This window comes from Podarcis filfolensis, assembly GCF_964270895.1.
Source record: "Podarcis filfolensis genome assembly, chromosome: 5".
NCBI classification, from domain to species: Eukaryota; Metazoa; Chordata; class Lepidosauria; order Squamata; family Lacertidae; genus Podarcis; species Podarcis filfolensis.
In genome coordinates this window covers 27,266,477-27,288,715 of record NC_139608.1, presented here as the reverse complement: position 1 = coordinate 27,288,715, position 22,239 = coordinate 27,266,477, and the positions used below count along the sequence as shown (strand labels likewise).

General features: G+C 42.3%; 2 protein-coding genes across 2 annotated transcripts in view; both read right to left on the bottom strand.

Moving 5' to 3' along the window:
- Positions 1-4,300, bottom strand: part of XRN1 (5'-3' exoribonuclease 1) — a 44,338-nt gene extending 40,038 nt beyond the window's left edge. The window contains exons 1-2 of the mRNA XM_083613666.1: positions 4,049-4,300; positions 226-458 (exon numbers count right to left, since the gene is read on the bottom strand). Coding sequence (XP_083469792.1) covers positions 226-458; positions 4,049-4,123 — 308 coding nt within the window. The 5' untranslated portion in view covers positions 4,124-4,300. The remainder of the gene's footprint in view (positions 1-225; positions 459-4,048) is intronic.
- A 3,169-nt stretch (positions 4,301-7,469) lies between these two features.
- The window catches only part of ATR (ATR checkpoint kinase), a 48,750-nt gene continuing 33,980 nt past the window's right edge, over positions 7,470-22,239 (bottom strand). Inside the window, exons 33-47 of the mRNA XM_083613625.1 lie at positions 21,150-21,326; positions 20,305-20,464; positions 19,479-19,658; positions 18,527-18,669; positions 18,218-18,315; positions 17,742-17,974; positions 16,948-17,082; positions 15,035-15,235; positions 14,603-14,746; positions 12,904-13,054; positions 11,769-11,925; positions 11,395-11,548; positions 10,697-10,848; positions 8,406-8,511; positions 7,470-7,890 (exon numbers count right to left, since the gene is read on the bottom strand). Coding sequence (XP_083469751.1) covers positions 7,717-7,890; positions 8,406-8,511; positions 10,697-10,848; positions 11,395-11,548; positions 11,769-11,925; positions 12,904-13,054; positions 14,603-14,746; positions 15,035-15,235; positions 16,948-17,082; positions 17,742-17,974; positions 18,218-18,315; positions 18,527-18,669; positions 19,479-19,658; positions 20,305-20,464; positions 21,150-21,326 — 2,365 coding nt within the window. The 3' untranslated portion in view covers positions 7,470-7,716. The remainder of the gene's footprint in view (positions 7,891-8,405; positions 8,512-10,696; positions 10,849-11,394; positions 11,549-11,768; positions 11,926-12,903; positions 13,055-14,602; positions 14,747-15,034; positions 15,236-16,947; positions 17,083-17,741; positions 17,975-18,217; positions 18,316-18,526; positions 18,670-19,478; positions 19,659-20,304; positions 20,465-21,149; positions 21,327-22,239) is intronic.

Genomic DNA, 22,239 nt, shown 5'->3' with positions numbered 1-22,239 from the left:
AACTATTTATTTTCATTTTCTTTCTTTCGTTTTTGCTTATCCAGCAAGGCATCCAAAAACCCTGGAAGGAACACAGCATTTCTTGGGGGGGGGGGGGGAAATTAGCAACAGATACAGTATTAACTGCCACGGCTTGAGAATAACTTATGCATTCAGAAGAGGTACGAGGGAACCAATAACAACAAACAAACAAACAAACAAACAAACAAGGAAGAACTCACACACCTAAAACGTCTTCCACGCTGCTGGTTCATTTTTGCTCTTGGAGCAACTCCATCTACTGCCATGAAGAAAACCTTTCTTGGTTTAATAATGCGAAACAATACTTCCAAATAGTGAAATATATCAGCAAAGATCTTGTCTTCAGAGATTCTGAAGTGAACGTCATCATCATTAGGGTGTGAACACTGATGAATGATACCATTCATGTCCAGGTACAAGTTGTCAAACTCTGGAATCTAGGAAACATATTAGAGCCATTAATAAATACAAGTAGCAGTTATTCATCCACCCAGCAAAAAATGTTATGCTCCATCTTCCTCCTTTCTGTAGATATGATTCCATACCTGTATATGAAATACTTATTTCATGTGTTACTTCCACCTCTGGAGGAGGGCTCATAATTTTTAACTGTGCATTCTGGAATTGCTGTTTATAGAATTTTGGGCTTGATAAGAAACAATGCAGTCTGATTGTTTACATATCCTGCCAACCTAGCAGTTCGAAAGCACATCAAAGTGCAAGTAGATAAATAGGTACCACTCCGGCGGGAAGGTAAACGGCGTTTCCATGCGCTGCTTTGGTTCACCAGAAGCAGCTTAATCATGCTGGCAACATGACCTGGAAGCTGTCTGCGGACAAACGCCAGCTCCCTCGGCCAGTAAAGTGAGATGAGCACTGCAACCCCAGAGTCGGTCAGGGGTCCCTTTACCTTTATTCAAGAAATGTGTTCTGCTTCTAGCAGCAAAGAAGCCACCAATAGTTGCTATATTATTCTCCCTTACACAGCAGTTACCAGTCCCATTGTAATGTTAAGCCAAACTTAGCATGAATGTGTGACTATGCAGGTACTCACAGTAAAAAGCATAGCTGCTTTGCCTGTCTCATAGTCCTGCTGTCATATCTGCAGCCAAGCTATGGTTTGACTTAAAATTATTTCCAAACCCAAGTTCATGGTTTGTCTTGTTCCACCCTGTCACACAATGAAGTATTACCCACGCTCTGTAACCAACTAGTCAAATGCCCTAGATTTAACAAGCCAGGAAGGACCGGGGTCAAGGGGCACATTGTCAGGCATATAGCCAGCAGTACCTTGCCAGTGTAAATTAAAAACAATCCCACAAAACACCGACTTTAGCATCTGGTACTTCATTTGAAACTGCAACTGCCGAGTCAAGGTCACTCCAAAGTCAAGTTCCTTTATCAAGGTTAAAGTGCTACTCAAAACAGCTAACCAAAATGATAGTATCACATGACAGTGATGTTACTGTACTTTATTGCATATTGTTTTTAGATGGTCTTTTTCAGTTTCTGTAATTGTAATAGAAATGTTTTAAATTGTATTCTACATTTGGTTTATGTGAGCAACCTTCCCATTTGTCTTGAAAGGCAGCATATAAATTCTGGAGGAAAAAAGACATTTTTAATTATTGCTGGAAGAAATAGAAAATATGGCTCCAGTTTAAAAACATTTCACCACTGCAAGCAGCACTTCTGTGTGAGAATGGAAAACAACAGAGCACATTAACAGAAACAAAAGTGAAACCAACCTGCTAAGTATTTCCATAGAGAATTGAAACCTGCAATTTACCTAGGAACATGATCAGGCTATGTGTCAATACATTTTTTCCTAGCAAGTCCTCAAGCATATTAATACTGGTGCTATAAATTAAAATAAACTACAAGCAAATATTGCTCCCTGAATGGAAGGCTACAATCTGTATATTATCATGCATCGCAAGGCATATTTACTTAGGGAAAATTAAATATAGGATTTACTCCCAAGTATATATACACAAGATTGAAAGTAAAGTGTAAGATTCCTGACCATGCATTAGATCAAGGGTGACTAAATCCAAGCTTTGGAGTCTTGTCTGACACCCCATCAAACTTTTCTCTCCCCCTAACCACCCCACAACTTTGGTGATGGCAAAAAGAGATAAATTTGAACTAGACAACACTGGGATAGGAGAAATTGTATAAACCTCTCTGTTTAGCCTGGTGCTTTGATGGGAGATTCAAACAGCCCCCTCCCTGGTTGTCAGACTCTTCATTTGATGGGTGAAGGGGGATGCTAGCCCCACCCCTCCTCACATGATCTATAGAGAGCAGCTGAGAAGAGGACTCTGTATAATAAGATTGTGAGGTAGCTAAATCCACCTGCTGGCAAATGGACCTCAGATGGTTTGGCCAAAAAAAGGTTAGCCACCCCTGTATTTAACAGTAACTATAGTTACAGTGTCTGGTTTTACAGCTTTCTAAAACATTTTTAAAAAAATAATAATTAATTTTACTATTTTCCTATTCTGCCTTTTCTCCACTCCTCAATTTCATCCTCACAACAAACTTTGTAAAGTTGGTTAGGCTGAGAGTGTAACGTCATCTAATGATCCTCAGGGCTGCGTGGGGACTTGAAGATACCACCACCATGTCCAACACTTTAACAATGACACCAATGGCGCTCTCAGGTGACACCACCTTCAAATCAGAAGCCACTATTTTACATTCATTCAAAGCAGCGGTTCCTTAACCAAAAAAAGCTGTAATTGGTAGATCACCAGGATAAATTGTAGTCAAAGGTTATCAAATAGGCAACAGTGGTTGGCAATGCAATGCTGTGTGTTTAAAGTTCCAGAGTTCAATGGAACTTATTTATTTATAGTTTGTTTACTTAGAAAGACTTATCTACCACTTCATCATAAATCTTTGCAGCAAGAATGAATTCAGGATTTTGGCAACTCCACTCCAGGTCAGAGGATCCTTCCGATTCAGCAGTCTGGCTCATTCTCCATCACCTTCATTCTCTTTCCTCTGGGTAAAATCTCACTCCCATTCAACCATGTATTTTATTGGACCAATTTCTAATGGGGAAGCACACAGTTTTTCCCTGCTCCTCAGAATTCAGGCAGAGTAAAGCTGCCTGTTGTTAGCTGGCAAATGCAGGTATTTCTATACAAGTGTGTTCAGGGCATCGTTCCCAAAGCTGAAGCGTTTCACAGTGAAGGATCAAAGTACAAAGCGTCCCTGAGTTGTTTGTAACAGTTCCCCCATCCTGCTCCTCTTCTCTAAATGAAAAGCAGTCACAGATGGCTGCAGCCAGGAACGAAGGAAGGCTGCAAGGAGAAAAGGACACTCTACGGCCTTTTAAATGTGTTTGTGGGAAGGCGGCTATTGGCTTGTTTGTGGGGTGGGAGGGTTGTTATGTATTTTGTGTTCTCGTTTTGTTTTTTTTATGTTGTGAACCCCTGTGATCTTCGGATGAACTTAACAACACAACACACACCCTTTCCCTACAGGGCATTCCTCTCCAAGCTGTGGCTCCCTGTGGAGAGGATAGTATTATTGCTGTTGCTGCTGTTTTGCTAGATATGCTGGAAGCTGCCCAGAGTGGCTGGGGAAACCCAGTCAGATGGGAATGGTACAGATAATATAAATGTCATTGTCGTCGTTATTTGAAGATAACGATGAGCACGACTACATGTATAGTCCCCCTTTTCCAAGGAGCTCAACATATATAAGGAGTTTAAAATAATAACAATAATAATAATAATCAGTAACACATAGGTAAGTCGGCAAGCCCAGCTGACGGGATAGAGGCAGAAACCCTAAAATGCAAGGAGAACTTCTCTAGGACGGGTCGCCAAGACGAGGCTTCCCTGGGCAAAGGCGGCGACTCAGGAAAAAGGGTCGAAGCGGGGTTTTCCGGGGAGCCCTTCGGAGGTGCCGAGACATCTTTCCCGAGCACAGCCGCCCTGGAAAGAAGAAGCGCCCCTTCCCTCCATGCAAGAACGGGAGAGAGGAAAGAGCAACACCGGCAGCCGCTTCTCACCTGATGCTCCTTCACCACCTGGCTGAGGCAAGGGTACCGCTCCGAGATCCAACGGTAAAATTTCGGCACTCCCATGGCGGCTGCTGCTGCTCTTCGCCCTCAGATGCCCGCTCTTAACGCCAGCCCTGCCCGACACAACAAGCAACCGACCGCCGCCGCCGCCGCCACAGGCCAAAAACAAACCACCTCTCTCTTCCGGGCGAGGGCCGGAGTTTGCTCACGGAGCAGCTGTTCCTAGAGCGGACCGGCACTGCGTCAGAGGGTCAACAAGGCAGGCGGGGAGAGGCCCGCCCTCCGCAATGGCGAACCCTGCCGGAAGCCGCGGGAACTGCAGGCCGGCAGCCGCCGCTTTTGTGTTTCTGAAACCTGCGGTGCTAGCGTGTGTCGTGTGTACGGAGCTAGGGTTGTCCTATTTCAAAAAGTGAAAATCCGGACGCAAAAGTTTTGGTTGTGTTGTTTTGTTTGGCGAAATCTCAAAGTTTTTGAGCTATTTTTAAAGGAAATCTCTACGCGCTGCCATACGTCCGGAGTTTTCCGGACATTCAAGGGCGAGACGAGAGAAAAGGCGGGGTTTTTTTTGCTGCCCGCCTTTCTCCTATCCCAGTGTTGTCTAGTTCAAATTTATCTCTTTTTGCCATCACCAAAGTTGTGGGGTGGTTAGGGGGAGAGAAAAGTTTGATGGGGTGTCAGACAAGACTCCAAAGCTTGGATTTAGTCACCCTTGATCTAATGCATGGTCAGGAATCTTACACTTTACTTTCAATCTTGTGTATATATACTTGGGAGTAAATCCTATATTTATCTCATTAAAAATTATGTGCTGCTTTACTGGGGGGGGGGGGGAGGTGGCTAAGAAGGGATGGAGTAAAATGACTTTCGACCTCGAAAGTTGAGCTGTTGTTTGTAAATAGTATTTAAGGTTGTCACACAACTGCTGAAGGCATAAAAGGTATGTAATAAAAATAACCGGAAACCCTGCGCTAGATCATTTAAAAATTCATGCAAAGTCTGAGTGGGTCATGGTGGTCAAGAAGCAGACTGAGAAGTCAGTGTGGTGCTGTCACTGTCCTGAAGTAGCACAAGAGGGGAAGCCCCTCTCCTGTCTTCAATAGTGGTACAAAAGGAGGAATTTTAGAAAGTGCAGCTTTTGCCTTGCTTGATTTTGTTTACAACACTATCATCTGCCCTTTTTCCCTTATGGGGTATCCAAGAGCCCATATAGACTCCTTACGTAGGTTCCCTATTGGTAGGAGAAAATAACAGAGGCCAACCAGAGAATATTGAGAAGCAAAGCAGCTAGTAAGCCTGATCTTTATTGATCTGTTGCAACAGGGTGCTCCCCTCACATGCAGGAAGGGAGGAGGACCCAGAACCAAGGTGTGTCTGCCCTTATATAGACATTTTAAATTCCCTGCCCTGGAGCTCAAGACCACCCTTCCATACATCATATATACATCACAGAAAGGGCGGTCTACAGCAGAAATCTGAGTGGTTTATCTCCTGTCTGGCAGGTTACCATACTTGATTGGATACCCTGCTTACTTGAGGAGCCTTGCCAGTCTTTTGTAATGATAAATACTTTGTAATGATACTTAGTTCCTGAGACAGTTCACAGGCACACCCTATTCAAACACAGACATACCCTTAAGACAGGATTTGTGAAGGAAAAAGACAACGGGGAGGCTTTTCCATTTTCCTTTGACCTTGCAGAGAAAACATTTGGTCAATTTGGGAATAAAAAATGGTTTCAGGTCGGTCTTCCTGTGCTGATGTATTTACGTGCTTGGTTGGTACATTTATTATATATCTAAGACCTTAAAATTCTTATCACAACAGGTTACTTCTTCTAATGCATGAGAAAGATATGGGTTTAAAAGCTATGCAGTAAAAGTAATGTTTGAAAACCTATGTAGAAATCTTGCATTAGGCAAGAGAGGTTTGTCTCTAGGTAAATACAGCAAGGAGAGTGTTTAAGGATGACTCATCACAGGAAAAACTGTCTCACAGAATGAAGGTGAAACCTGAGGACTCAGCTTTTTAAGTTAGCAATGGAGCGCTAGCAGCAGCAGTAGTGGCTAAGCTCAGCAATGGTGAACAAACAGATTGTTTAGGTCAGGATCTCTCTCAGACTAAAGAGAGGCAGTTTTAGTGAACTATATTAAGGACTAAAAAGACTGGACTGCATTGCTTGCTTGTTTAAGAGCAATATGTTACAAAAGTTTACAAAATATGAAGTAACCATTTTAAGACTCGTCATGGTGGAGAGCAAATTCATTTCTACTCTACACAAGGTCCAAATCAGGGATTCTACTTGCTGCAACTCTTAACATCCAATCCTTCACAATGGCCAAACCAGATGGCCAAAAAGCGGAACTACCAGCAACTGGTATTCAGACAGTGGAAGTCAACATAACTGAGCCTCTGCCCTCCTTTACCTCTGGCCAACCCCTTTCTCCTCTTCTCTTAGAACTCTCAAAGTATCGCAGCTCAGAAAGCTCTCACACCACTTTTGTTTAATGTGTGGTCTTATTCCATCCTTGGAATAAGAACCCCCCAGGTTAGGAAATACTGCATTAATGTGTCGCGACAGAGTTGGGAAATCTGTCATACAGCATTGGTGGAATAGACTCCACCAATAATTTTGAGTGCACTTTGGTTAGATACACTAATTTATAATAACCATGAATTATACCCATGACTAGATGCAAGTCAGCGGCACCAGACGACCCCATTTGACTAGGCGCTGGGGTGGATTTCACCCTGCACCTTGCAGAGCCGGGCCAACGCTGTCGAAGGGCCTGCACCCCTTGGCAACATCCAAAGGCTCTGATCCACTAGGTGCTGGAGTAAATGTCACCCTGAGTCTTGCAGAGTCAGGCCCAGGCTGCCACTGGGCCCAGCACTGGCAGCAGCAACTAGCAGCTCTGGCTCACCCAGCCCTACCCATTGCCACCCCATCACCACAGTTACCTGACCTGGGTTAGTGTGTTGACTGCCCTGTGTAGGTGTGTCACGTAAAAGCTCCCCATGCTCCTTCCGGGACTGGAAAGGGGTTACTTTAACCTCCAGTTAGTTAGTAAAACTGAATTACTGTGTTACGAAATGATGCATGTTTAAAAAGTGTGTCGCCAACATGAGCAGTTTGGAAAACTCTGCTGTATGAAATGCTAAAATGGTAATAAGCTGCCACAGATATCCAGAATCCTGTGCATTAACAGGGTTTTGCAATTGAAATATAGAAGCGTTTACATTGGGACCAGTTTTATTACCACTTTAGTACTACTTAACCCAACTTAGTAGTTGGGGCACTTAAAAAAGGCCTTTCAGATGTAGAATGGGGAGATAATCTAGGTATTGTGCATACCCTTTTAATAGAGATAAAAGATAGAAATATTGAATAGCTAAAATGCTGCATTCATACTTTTTAAAATGAAAGGTTTCAGCTCTTTAATAATCTGTATAAATGGCTTTTCAAATACAAGTGGCATTTATATACAAATATGGAATATGAACAAAATTACACACTGAAACACATAGTTGTGCTAGCAGAAAATACCAAAGCAGAAATGATAGGAAATGTTTTTAAAAAAACAAAAAACAGGTGTCCCTGAACCTACCCTCCCCATCCCAATTTTTTTTAAAACAACTCATTTGTAAATGCTAGAGGTTCACATATGCGGAGCCCAGCCAAGGTACATCTGGCACAGAAAGTTTTCATCTGTTGCATCTTGAATGAGATGGTGAACATGTCCTTCAATTGACAAAGGCAGGCCCTTTACTCTATTCCTGTTTTTAATCACACCCTGAAGTCGCTGATCTATATCCAAAACATGGGTCTTGGCCTGAAAGCAAGCAAACAATAGTCAAGATGACAAAAGGGTGGCATTAATAGACTAGAAGGTAATCTTTTAGTAGCAGCAGTTACATCTGCCCCCCACCTGAAAGTTGCATTAATAGCTATTTTTATTAATTACTGCCAGGCATTCCTCTCTTCCAGTTACTCATAGTGACTTGCATTCCACTTCAGATATTTGGCTCAAAAAGGGAACTTGTAAACTAAGCAACTGTAATTTGCATAATTTATTGGTACACCAAGGCTGCATGCACACCATACATTTAATGCACATGGACTCCCTAAAGAATCCTAGGAAATGTAGTTAAGGGTGCTGGGAATTGTAGCTCTATAAGGGATAGACTACCAGGATTATTGTGAGGGGGGGGGGTCATGTATCTTAAATGTATGATGTGTACGTAGCCCAAGTGTAGGACTTCTTGGCACAGAATTTGAATTTTTGGCACACAATATGAATTAACAGTCCTGCCTGTGCTTAAGGTGTCCCCACCCCCACCAAGTCACCTTTTCATTGACAATTTCTCCAGTTTCATTCACGAGAGTTTTTGTATTGCCTCTAACTGGTTTACTCCATTCCACAAGAGGATCGTGGAGAAAAGTCTTCAAAACGCTAGATGACATATAAAACAAAGGAAAGTTAACGGTTCAAGAAAATTCATGTAGTTTCGGTGGGAAAGAAACATTATTTATACATCTTTCAACTTCTGCAATTCTAAATCATTACACAAACAGAACTTGTTGTTACTTACACCTCACTCTTTCTTCAAAATGCTCACAGCATCTTGCATGTACCGTATTGGCCCGAATATAAGCCGCATCCCCCCCTCATTCCAACCCTGAAAAGTTAAAGTGCGGCTTATATTCGTACCTTACACTGCTGGCAAAGCGGCATAGCCCCCCCCCCAAAAAGAAGCAGCCCAGGAGCACGGGGCAACAGCATGCAGCCCGCCCACCATTCCCAAGCCTCTCTTGGCGCCGGCTTGGGGAGGTAGTGCCAGGAGGTGGTAGTGCAGTGCACTCAGAACTGGGCGCCAGTGCCAGCCACCCCGCCTTCAGGGCAGTAGTGCCAGGAGGCAGGCCGCACCCACAAATAAGCCTTGAATTTTAAAGGTGCGGCTTATTTGCAGGTGTGTCTTATATTCGGGCCAATACGGTAGTTCCCAGGTAGTTTTCCAACCGGGCAACTTGCAGGGCCAGACCTGCTCAGAAATGTACCATGTACTCTCAGACCATTTCCCGCAGATGATCACCTTTGACTTAGAGGTGCAATTTCATTTTTGGCTTTTACTAATAGGCATATTGTTTTCCAGTTCATCAAATGCAGGGGTAAGCCCTGCCCATTTCAACGCACCTTACTTCCTGGTCAACATGTATGATACTGCATACCTTAGAAAGTGGTAAGCATATCAGTTGGATCCTAAGAACCATGAGTCAAATGTTGCTCATGGAACGAGGCTTTCCATATTTCCCCACCATGGCATGCCTCTTGCCCATACCAGATATGCTGATTCTAGGGTCTGAGCAGCCTCAGAAACAGTGTTTGATGTAGCATAGGGAGGTTTTGTAGCTGAAAGAGGAAAATGGAAAAAAAGAGAGGGAAAACTCCCACCTCCACAAGCAGAAAGGCTTTCTGTCCATGCAAGCCGCCCCAGGATACAGCCTACTGAGATCAAAGGAGTCACAGAAGCATAGGGAAACTGTGTAATGTGATAGCACTCATTCAGTATTGACAGGCTATATTCCACGGGGTGGTGGTTGCATGACTGAAGCAATGTCAATATCGAAAATGCTAAAGTAAAGCCCTTGGTAACGGAGTAGGTGATATTCAAGAAAGTCATATGGGGGGAGAGTATTATCTTTTTTCCTTTTACAGTGGTACCTCAGGTTAAGAACTTAATTCGTTCCGGAGATCCGTTCTTAACCTGAAACTGTTTTTAACCTGAGGTACCACTTTAGCTAATGGGGCTCCCACTGCTGCTGCGCCGCCGTCGTGCAATTTCTGTTCTCATCCTGAAGCAAGTTCTTAACCCGAGGTACTATTTCTAGGTTAGTGGAGTCTGTAACCTGAAGCGTCTGTAACCCGTGGTACCACTGTACTGATATTACACTAGTGGCCAAAATTGTGGAAACCTTTTGGGGAAAGTGTATTTCTGAGGCTGAGTGGCTCATAACAACAATTTTTTTTTTAGTAATACCATAAAATTATATATCAATGGAATGAAGAATGTAATGCAACTCTCTAAACACTCATGCTCATTGCATATCAACCTAAGCCAGTTGTGCTTCCTTTTTCTGGTTATTTCGCTATATATTTTGATAGAATACAGATAACTGAACAAACTTTGTTGCATTACATTCTTCATTAAATTATCTTTCCATTGATATATAATTTTATTGTATTACTCAAAAAATAAAAAGTGGCGGTATGAGCCATCAAACCTTGGAAATAAACTTTTTCCAAAAGGTTTCCACAATTTTGGCTACTAGTGTATATTATGTATTTTGCATTTTATGTTGTAGAGTGCTCTGTGGTCTTCAGATAAAAGATGGTATATAAATTTAAATAATAATAGTCCCACTGAAATTATGAATTTAAGTTTTTCAGTCCACTGATTTCAACATGTCCCCCTCTGAGTATGGCTAATATTAGCTATCACCCAGTGATTGTATGCATATGCTCTGGCAGACTTTTTTTTTAAAAGCAACGTTTTCGCTAGGAATTTACAGTGGTTAAATAGTTCACATTGTAAAGTTAGATAGCCACATCTCTGTTTTTCACATCTCTGCTATTGTACCTCATTAGTGGTTCTCTCTGATCACGCATGAGTCTCAGTGTAACTTCACAAGCTCTTCGGAAGAGACCTTCCGTCCCCATTGGACCCATGCCATTGACCATGTTATGGGTAAGGCGAAATGGAACAATCTCCGGAAAATCAAACATTTCTCCCTTCAAAAGAAAATAATTCATTGTAGGATTTTGTAAGACTACCCTTCTCACGTGGTGCACATTAACTGTTGCATAAGATTGTAATTCCAACGAAACTTAACCAACCAGTACACTACTGTAAATTTAATATTGTTATGTAAAATCTGAAAGGTGAACAGATACTTTGAATGATCTCATATACATATATAGTTGACATCTTTATATTTTGCTTTTCGCTTTGTCATGATCTTCTCTGAGCATAATGAACACGTAAAAGCTATATAAAGCGGCTGTTTGATAGCAGCTGATTTGGTCGTTGGGATGCCAAAACGAAATATTTTTGGCATCATATAATCCTAAGTTCTGAAGTGAAGTTTGCCTTAAACATTTACAGGAGTACCTCAAGCAGACACCACAGAAATATATTTATGACGTAACTTCCAACATAATCCTTTAGTTTGTCAAGTGTTCAGCTGTGCAACTTCTTTGAACCGTGCAACGTCACTTGAAAAGCAAAATTGTTTTCGATTACTTGAGACAGACAATGGAAGTGTTTTAGTTTCTCACCTTATTGAACAGGCAGTTGAAATCCACATGCACACAGTCACCTGTTAAGGAATCAAACAGAATATTTTCCCCATGACGATCACCAAGCCCTAGTATGTACCCAACCATTGACATCACTGCAGTGGAACGACAATAGGCTGATCTACTGCTGTACCTAGAAAGAAGAAATACCATAGGAGCACATGGTTATTTGGGCCTTCATACCCTTATACTTAAATGTTTCTGATCACAGCAAAGAAACCAAGATGCCATGTAGTTTACTATGATGAATAAACTTATTGCCCTCACAGCTTCTGCTACATTACAACTGGCTCTCTTTTTAACCCTTGGCATGACAGCAACATAAATGCAATAGTACAGGGCAACAAACTGACCAGGAAGTAGGATCAGGGAATTTCCTCAGAAACCATTCATGAAAAATCGGAGGGTGCCGAGGAAGCAGAGTTTCTTTGTAAACTTTCAGTTTTTCCGACAGAGGTGCTGTTTTTGGAAGCATACATTGACGTAGCTCTTTTCCAGTCATGTAGACACCTATGAAAGAAAAATCAGTTAGACACAGTAAGCTAATGCTATACAGTTAAGCTAGTCAGCGATGATAGGTTGAGTAAACACTGAGGCTACATTTGCACCTTTTGATAAGCCATAAGCCACAGCTTACAGTGCACAAGTGAATCGCACCTGCTTTGCTCCTTCCCTGCTCCTCCCCAATCACATGAGGAGGAAGCAAACCAAGGTCCCTGGCTTAGCTTGAACGTTTAAACTAGGGGTCATGGCTTGTTTTGCTCAAACCACAATAGGTAAGCCAGGAACAAGGTAAAGGTAAAGGGACCCCTGACCATTAGGTCCAGTCGTGACCGACTCTGGGGTTGCGGCGCTCATCTTGCTTTATTGGCCGGGGGAGCCGGCGTACAGCTTCCGGGTCATGTGGCCAGCAGGACTAAGCCGCTTCTGGTGAACCAGAGCAGCACACGGAAACGCCGTTTACCTTCCCGCCGGAGCGGTACCTATTTATCTACTTACACTTTAACGTGCTTTCGAACTGCTAGGTTGGCAGGAGCAGGGACCAAGCAACGGGAGCTCACCCCGTCATGGGGATTCAAACCGCCAACCTTCTGATCGGCAAGTCCTAGGCTCTGTGGTTTAACCCACAGCGCCACCCACATCCCTGTTAAGCCAGGAACAAACCAAGGCTTATAATCATGGTTTGGTTTTGAGTAAAGCAAATATGATCCCTGATCTGGGCACAACCGTAAACCAAGTATTGTAGTTGGTTTTTGTTCAGCACTAGTAGGGAGGAAAAAAGTAGGCACACTTTGATGTGTAGCAAGCTATAGTTTATTGCTTACCATAATGTGAAAACGCAGCCGCTGTATACTAATCAGAGCATGGGAGACCAGCATGACATAATTTGAAAGATTGTGTAACATTCCACACTCTCCCTTCCACATCTTCTGTTGTCACTCACACATTTATTTATTCTTCCATTTAAAAAGGGCTTTTGTTTCCTACCTTTCTCTCTGTATAATTTGATCAGGATATTTCTTAAACCAGCAGTGTTGTTCACCCATTCAATTATTCCACATTCTTCATTCAGAGGAATAACTGCGTAGGTTCGGATATGGAGTTCTCTCCTTCGTGACTCTGCATCCTTTCTTAAGCACTATGGAAGAAACATATCACCAACCATAAGACCAATGCCATATATACCATATAAATAAAATCTCTCCCTCTCTCTCTCTCTCTCTCTCTCTCTCTCTCTCACACACACACACACACACACACACACACACCCTATCTTTCATCCTCTTCCAGTTATCTAATGCTATTCTCTCTTCTGCCAAAAAGGGCATACATAGCTGGTGTTCTAAAGTAGTGTGAAGTAGGCAGCAGCAATTCATGGAGGCTAACTAAATACAACCCTGTACAGCTTAAGAAACCACCACCAAATACCCAATGTCACATTTGAAAAGGACCTCAGCTGAAATATTTGCTGGACTCTGGCAATGGCTGGGATCCATCCCATAGTTCTTTATTATAGTTGTACAAATAAGAAAAATAGTATGTACAGTATCTCAACTCCTGCCAACCTAGCAGTTCGAAAGCACATCAAAGTGCAAGTAGATAAATAGGTAACGCACCAGTGGGAAGGTAAACGTTTCCGTGCGCTGCTCTGGTTCGCCAGAAGCGGGTTAGTCATGCTGGCCACATGACCTGGAAGCTGTACGCTGGCTCCCTCGGCCAATAAAGCGAGATGAGCGCCGCAACCCCAGAGGCGGTCACGACTGGACCTAATGGTCAGGGGTCCCTTTACCTTTACCTTACAGTATCTCAAACTGTTTAGTTACATGTATCAGCATCTGCCTTCCTCAGTAACGGTTGGCATATCAGATGATTGCTGTGAGCCAAGAGTTGTCAGAGTGGTCAGGATGGTATGTGACATCAGAGGAAGAGATTTTGGGGGGGGGGCACTGTTTTTCAGAAAAGGAAAGCTAGATAGCCTTCTAGACTAAGCCCATGGGGCATTAAGAGTTATGAAAACAGATACAGAGGTTTCACCTTCTTCTCATATCCTTGGATCAAATGCTTGCTCTGTAGAAAAAAATATCGTCTGAAAGGTTGTGGCTACTGGAATTAAAATGGTCAAGATTGCTCATTAATGATTTGGATGCTTCAAGGGTCTTTTATGCGTACGTACATGCATGCAGACATCAATGCCTAGCAATGAAGAATTCTCAGTACAGTTGTACCTTGGAAGTTGAACGGAATCCGTTCCGGAAGTCCGTTCCACTTCCAAAACGTTCAGAAACCAAAGCACAGCTTCTGATTGGCTGCAGGAAGCCCCACCGAACGTTCAGGTTCCAAAGAACGTTTGCAAACCAGAACACTCACATTTGGGAGGCAAAACATCCAAGTACCAAGGTGTTCGGGATCCAAGGTACAACTGTACTGCAAAAGTAAAGAGTCTGGAGGAGGGTTCCTGAATAAATATAATAAATGGTCGCTATAGTTGATATAGCAAACAGTATATTGTTTTGTTTCAAGTCTCTTCTTTTTGGGAATATAATTTTATTTCTTTATTACTTCATGATGGGGGGGCAATTAATGAGGCAATACTCCTACAAAGCCCCAATGGAAAGTAAGGGGGTGAAAAGGTTAGTTGGACTGCCAATATCCAGCTTTGCAAAACACACTTAAAGAGTGAAAGAACCTTATTTATCAGGGAATTGAACTCCATGAGTCGACAGTCCTTTCTTAGGTCATCTTTTGGCTTGCACATCATGATATAGGACTTCCCATCTGAACCATTTAAAGTAATCTTCTTGGGTTTCTGAAGAGAGGAAAGGATTTCAACCTAAAGAAAAAGACAGCAACAATTTAGCATGGGAAAAAAATGCTTAATGTATTCTCTTGGTGAAATCTACACCTAATCCAAACAATCTCAAAACTTTACATCGGTCCATATATATATACTGGTTATCCAGACAACCTCCTCAGGGCTCCAGTTCATCCTTCTCCTTATCAAAGACCCTTTCCCCTCTCTTTATTTTCTGCTATTCACTTCTGCAGCCAAGTAATTTACTGTATGTTAAAGAGCTAACTTGCATCAATATATATTTAAACATAGAACCTTAATACTCACTGTGTCACCAAAGCCAGCAATGTAAGGCCAACACCCAGGAAAAGGATCATGATTCGAATGTGTGCCAGGAGCCGAAGGCAAAGTAGGTATCATTACCGATTGCAAAGGAATAAGGATTTCACTAAACGTCTGCTCCTCTATCAGCTTTTTGAGACTTTTGAAATGAATGTTCATGCTTAATGTGGAGGTGCTCCCATCAACCTGGGAAAAAAGTTAATTCGTATTACTCAAAGGATAAGGTAAATACTTAGAAGATACTGACACTCTTAACAATTTTCATATATAACTTTTATTTCACAAGTTAGGAATATTGTGGATCGAGGGCCCGACCCCCGCTAAGTGAAATAAATACACAAGGACACGTGATATAAGGTTAATGGGCAAGGAAAGGCCACAACTTTATTGATTACAGCAGTGAAAAGGTATTGGCTTAGGCATTGGATGACTATAGGAGGTGGGTTTATTCAACAGTAGGTGGAGCCTGTTGATGCTAATCCAACTATAGGCTCACCCCCTGATGTCACCGAGGGTCGTGTCATGGCCTCCCGCCAAGCAGGCATCGGACGGAATACACGACCGCCAGATTCCTTTAACGGAATAACCCACGGTAGATAACATAGGCGATGGCCACACCTAGCCCTTGACACAGCACAACACATGAATCCAATGCCTAACCTACCCACCAATACCACAAAAGTTGTGACGATTGCTACGAGGTAGGCGAAAAACCAAAAAGCCTAATGCCAAATGGAAAAATTCCTACCAGGCCCCCCAGACAACCGGGGTGACCAACCTAAGGTCCATAGCAAGGCCAAAAACCTAGACCCTGAGCTAAATGGGAGTGGAGGGTGAGTGACTCGCTGAGGGACGACGACGAATGAGGAGGAGGCGGAGCTGGTGCCACAGCATTAAGCTGCTACACACGCCCCCCGGAGGCACCTGGTTGGCTGCCTCCGGTGGGCGTGGGCACCAGCCAGGTAAGGAGGGGAGGGGGCTAAGGCCCCCTACCAGGGGCGGAGCTCGGTCTCCCGCCCACAACGACTCCCCTCTCTTCCAGGGAGGAGAGTCTTTTCCAATTCTTCCCTCCGTTTTGTGAAATGGGACTGAACTTCATTTCCACAAACTATGTTCAGGGGAGTTCCTTGTGTCAGAGCTAACCTCAATGCAATCATTAAACTGTGCAAGGAAAACCAAGCAAACAGCTGAATTTATTTATTGTTTTAGTCAGCTCAACAATAAGCATAGCCAGTGCTTTTTTTCTGGGGGGGACACAGGGGTACACATACCCCTAAACATTTTGTGAATCTTTGTATTTTTGTCCATTTACTGTATTTCCCCCAATTTGAACTATAAAATGGTGATTTACTCAAAATAAAAGTACCCCCAACCATTATTTTAGAAAAAAAGAATTGAGCGTAGCTCATCAAAGACCTCTTAATACCAAAGTGTGCTTATTTATCAGTTATGTCTTTATTAAAACCAATAAAATTACTGAAAATCTGATCACTTTGAAATAATGATTTTGAAGCCTCGGGGATATGTAACCTAGCATTTTCATCTTTATAAATCGTCTTAGGCGGCAATCCTAACCCTAGCCACTCCTAAGTACGCCCCATTGGGTTAAATAGGGTTTACTACCAAGCGAATGGGCTTAGGATTGCAACCTAAATTATTATCTTCAAGTGTCAAGTAGCATAATAACAATGTTGTAAGTGAAGCCCAACAGTATCTATCTCCCAGCAGAACTGACACCAGCAGCAGCATCCCATATCTGCTCCAGCAAATTGGGGCCTCCTCCAGAAAAAAAACACTAGATTGTACAGTATTGTTTCACCAAGTAGAAGAACCCTTTAAATCTGATTAGCAACGCTAAACTATGGGGAAAGAACAACTTCTGTGCGAATAAACTTTACCGATTTGTTACACAGCTCTAGGAGTTTATCTGTCAGGCGAGCTGCATCCCCTATAAACTTTCCCAGAGATGCCTTCATGTGAATAGCTTTGTTGAGGATTTCCTTGCATCTGTTCACACGCATTGCATAGGAGGACTACAAAAAAGAAAGAGTTCATTTCAAATATTTCTTTATCACTCTTCAATTCAAAAGTTCCAGGGTGGTTTTACAACAACACCACAGGACGTCAGTTTAGAACAGTTAAAGGCAGCACTAAAAACCAGCACAGCAGAAATAGTAAGCTACAGATGTTAAAAGACTGGGAAAACCAAAATTATTTGCCTGGCATCTTAAAAACACTAATGTAGGCCCCAGATGAGCCCTCATGAGACGCAAATACTACATATAAGTGAGACAACATGGTTTCAAATAAGGGCCTATGAGGAAGGTTATAAAGCAGCTAAGCAGATCTGTGCTAGCTCAATGTCTAGAAGGGTGATTGCCTGGGATAAAAAATTTAAAGTAAATGAAGTCAACCTGTCATGCAGTTTCAAATACTCAGAATAACTGACTTAACTGCAGCTTCCTCTACTTGTAGTTAAGAAAATGATATTTGATTAGAAAATTAAAGAGGGACTGGAAATCTAATATATTAAGACCACTGTGCATGAGGGACCCTTAAAAGAAAGCGGCAACTCCACACAAACAGAATTTGCTCATGTATCTGAAAACTGAACTGGCTGTTCTGTTTGGAGACAGAAAGCTAAAAACAGAGAGAGGGAGTGAGAGAGATGCAACTGTATTTATCAAGGTACCTTGGATACAGCAGTCATCATCCACATTGCCTGTTGAGGGTAGGTTACAAAAACCTTTGCAATGATTGCCATAAGAACAACAAAGACATCATCATGGGAGTGGCAGATTCGGGAAATCAGCTGAGAGAAAGCTGTCAAAAACTGGTAAGGAGCCAAAAGTTGGGTGTGCTCTGTAATCGCCTTGTTGATTTTAGCCAAGTCGTTTTTCATTTGTGCACGATCATGACGACTACCTAGATGATAAGATGTAAAACAATCCTTATTCTGCTATGAGGATCCGGAAAATCTTCACTGATATTTACTTTTCAAGGATCATGGCAAATATCATAAAGTCAATACCAGTTCACTTCTGGTCACTCCAACTGGACCATCCAGGTCCAGAATACAGAAACTAATGCAATTAGTGTAAAAAGAGAAGAAAATTGTCTCTAGATAATGTAGAAAGTGGGGTTTTTTTAATATAAAAAAAATTCTACCTTTGTCACATTCATATGCTTTAGCTCCGAAGTCAAGCCACAGAGATAACATTCTTGGCATCGACTGATAGATGAACTGATTTCCAAAATGTAAGGATCTGAAAGTAAAATGCTGACATGTAATCTTTAACAGGAAAATTGTAAATGATATAAATGGTTCTTTTATCCCATAACCCATACTAAGGCTGTGTACACACTCCTACTAAATCAACACAAACCCAAGCCATCTGCTACATAGTGACAGATATTTAATGTACATAACCAAACATAGCTAAGTGCACCAACTGAACAGCAACTGTGCCTTCTAACCTTCCAAAGTGAATAACAATATATTTAATCAGTTCTCCCTGTTTTTCCATCTTGTTTTCTGTTACTGTAGGCATCACTTTATCATAGTATTTAGCAAGGTAGAAGTGTCCATTCTCCCATTCTGGCAAGTAAGTAGTAACATCCTGGGGGGGAAAAATGGGAAGGGGAGTGGAAATGAATAGTTAGAATTAAGAATCTTCGGTTTTACCAGTGCAACTGAGCTTCCCTTCCTCCTTCTAGCCCCCTAGAACTCCAAAAAAGTATTTCCAGAAGGTCAGGGTTGTGTCTTATGGAGCTACAGTGGACGACGGGGAGAGGGGAGTATCATCTGAAAACCGGGAACCTTGCATGAGGGGTGGAAAATTCCTCCACCCAAATATTAGGTGACTCCCTCTCCGCAGTCCACTGTACCCCACAGTGTTTGGACACCTCTGCCAGCATTTTTTTAGAGGCACAGAGGACTGGCAGTGGGGAAGAGCAGAAATGGCAGATGGACTGTGCATATTGCATTCAATTTGCATAATGCTGGATATAATTCCTCATTCAGTCAGTTATGTTTGAACAATGCCCTACAAAATGTAACTGTACAAGTTAGAAAAAATACACAAATAACTAAAAAGCAATACAATATAATTCAACACACCTTTATTACATCTTTACATGTTACAATGTACAGTGGTACCTCGGGTTAAGAACTTAATTCGTTCTGGAGGTCCGTTCTTAACCTGAAACTGTTCTTAATCTGAGGTACTACTTTAGCTAATGGGGCCTCCTGCTGCTGCCGCACGTTTTCTGTTCTCATCCTGAAGCAAAGTTCTTAAGTTGACGTGCTATTTCTGGATTAGCGGAGTCTGTAACCTGAAGCGTCTGTAACCTGAAGCATCTGTAACCCAAAGTGTCTGTAACCCAAGGTACCACTGTATTACGTAACTGCTCTAGGTTTAGTGCTTACCTTATATTTTTTCATTACGGCATTACTCTCAAAGTTGGCCGTTTCTTCCATAAATCTTCCCACCAGCAACAGGGCTTGCCCATGAATAAGTTTACTTTTAGTGTCAGGTGGTACTTGGTTATCTGGAAAACATAAGTCAACCCCCTTCTGAAGAATGATAAGACCTTGATGAGCGTCCCCCTAAAAAAGAAAAACCATTATCAATAAGTTAGCATTCATTTTCTGAATTTTACGAAGCGGGAACCCTGTAAATAAATCATGACCCAGAGAGTTACAGATATGTGCCCATAAATTCACATCTAGAAGAAGCCTCACTTATTTATTTCCAACTTGTACACCTTTCTATAAAATGTTCTGTTTGCTCCATGCATTTATGCAAGGAGGAATACACTCTTGCTTTGAGGGATTGTCTTCAGCGGTATGAAGGCGAGGCTTCAGTGGCAGAGCTCGAACGCTGCTTCAGCAGCAACCATCCTTGGCTGAACCTTAAATAAGGATGCAGTTGCATTTCAGCAGCTGGCTCCATCTCTGGAAAGAGGAGATGCTTCATTTTAAAAGAAAACCAGTCTGCTTTAGCAGTCAACAGCTCTGATGGAGTGGAGGAGACTGTGAGCTTCTGAGCTGGAGTCAGACGATGACATCACAACCACTGTGGACCACTGGCACAACAGACTTGTGTATGTACTTCTGGTGTATTATATCCATCTGGGGCTGGCCTCGTGGGCTATTCCCTCACCTTTTCTGAATCCCCAGCCTCACCCCCTGACAAAGAAGAGTCCAACCCTGGTGTCATGACAGCAGGCTTTATTCTATTTAACTTCCTTACCTTGGACCACAGCCACTTTGCTCTTTCTACATATAGCTCAGATAACTTGGATTCACCAGCATTGAGGAGGGCGTTATATGCTGTTTGGTGATGACCCGCTTTCCGGGCGACTCGAGCGCTTTGGAGCCAACATTCTCCCATCTGCTCACTGTAACCCTTTCTGTAAAAATATAAACTAAGTTTAAAAAAATATGTATCAAAGGAACTGCTTGTGAAAGGTGTTCAATAGGTACAAAAGATGCCGAGTCTAAAAGCAGTTCCACAAATTTAGCCAATCTTAAAAGACGATTGTTCATGCTACCTGTTAGCTATCAAGCCTCATTCAAGCTACTGGTTTAAAATAAAGCTTTGGTTCCTTTCCATATGAGTCATCCTATTCATCAGAGTTCTACCTACTACATAGTATTATTTACATGATGACTTGCAAAATGACATTCTCTTTGATAGCTCCAACATTAAGACACTCTGGATCATTCTCACCCTGCAAAGCTGCCTCTAGGTCTAGCTAGGAACACAAATGTCTGTATTACAAGTAATGTGAATAAATATATCTTACTTAGGATCAATAGACTCAGGACACACTGAAAAATTACGGCCTAATTTGGTGTAACAGACCTAAGGTTCTAATCCTCACTCAACCATGAAGCTTAATTTTCACTTCATATGTAGTTGCAAAGCTTAAATGAAATAGCCACATCTCGGACACACCCAAGCTTCTTTCCACAGATATGCTTATGTGTTTTAGAAGGAATTGGTAGTGGGCTTCTTTTTGTTTAATTATGACATTTCAATCAATTTTAGCCAAGTTTCAGGATAGAAAGCACACAAAATAAGCCTGGTTTCACCTTTTAGTGAGGCTGAGCAAAGCCCGTCTAAGTGCCAGAATGGGCTCTTTCGCCCTGTACGAGTTCTGCGTCATTTCTATGCGAGCACACCAGTTCAGAGAATCTTTACCATAATCACTATCAGGTTGCTGAAGTATTGATCCAATGCTGTGCTCCAACTCACACAACATGTGTAGCCTGCAGTTAAACAAAACAAAATCGGCTTGATAAGCAACACGGTGCCATGTGTTTTCATTCTCTTTCACTGTCTGCATGAACAATCCCCTCAGTAATCTTAACAAGAACCCCTTCTGGCAGTGGTATGCTACTGGTACACTTTTGGTGTCTGGACATCCTGAAATGACCCGGAAGACCTAGCACAAGCAACCTGGAATTACCAGATACAAATCTCAGATCTAGATGATCTCTGTATCAGGGTCAGGGAACCTGTGGCCTTCCTGATGTTCATGGATTACAACTCCCATCAGTCTAAACCAGCATGAACAACGGTCAGGAATGCTGGGATCTGTAGTCCAACAACATCTGGAGGAGCACAGGTTCTCAACTCCTACACTAGATGGTTCTATGCAAAGCCTCTTTTTCTGTGTCCCTGTAAAGCAGATGGGGATGGAAGGACTAATACTATTAATCCACCCCAGAGGGTTACCAAGATAATGTATTCAAAGCACACTGAATGCTCAAAACACACAATGTGAATTTATCATCAGGATACCAAATGGAACAATCCTGCTAACATTTTGCTCCCCCGCCACAACTGTAGTGTACAGAAGATGCCTAAAAACTAGTGCAATCTCACGAGAAATCTCATATTCTGTCCTCTTCTCCAGAAAGTTATGATAAAAGTGAAAGCATTCAAAAAAAGAAAAAAGTTGCAACTTCCATCTTCCCCAGCCACTGCCCAGGCTAGCTGGAGCCGATGTGAGTTGTAGTACAAGCAACATCTGGAGGACACCAGGTCAACTACCTCTCCTTTTGATCATAGCCATGGCTCCAATATGGTTCACGGGTAAATTTTCTGTGTTGGAATTATTGCCTGAAGCAGGAACAAGATGGGTAAGAAAAAGCCTAGTTATCCCAAATGAGCACTGTC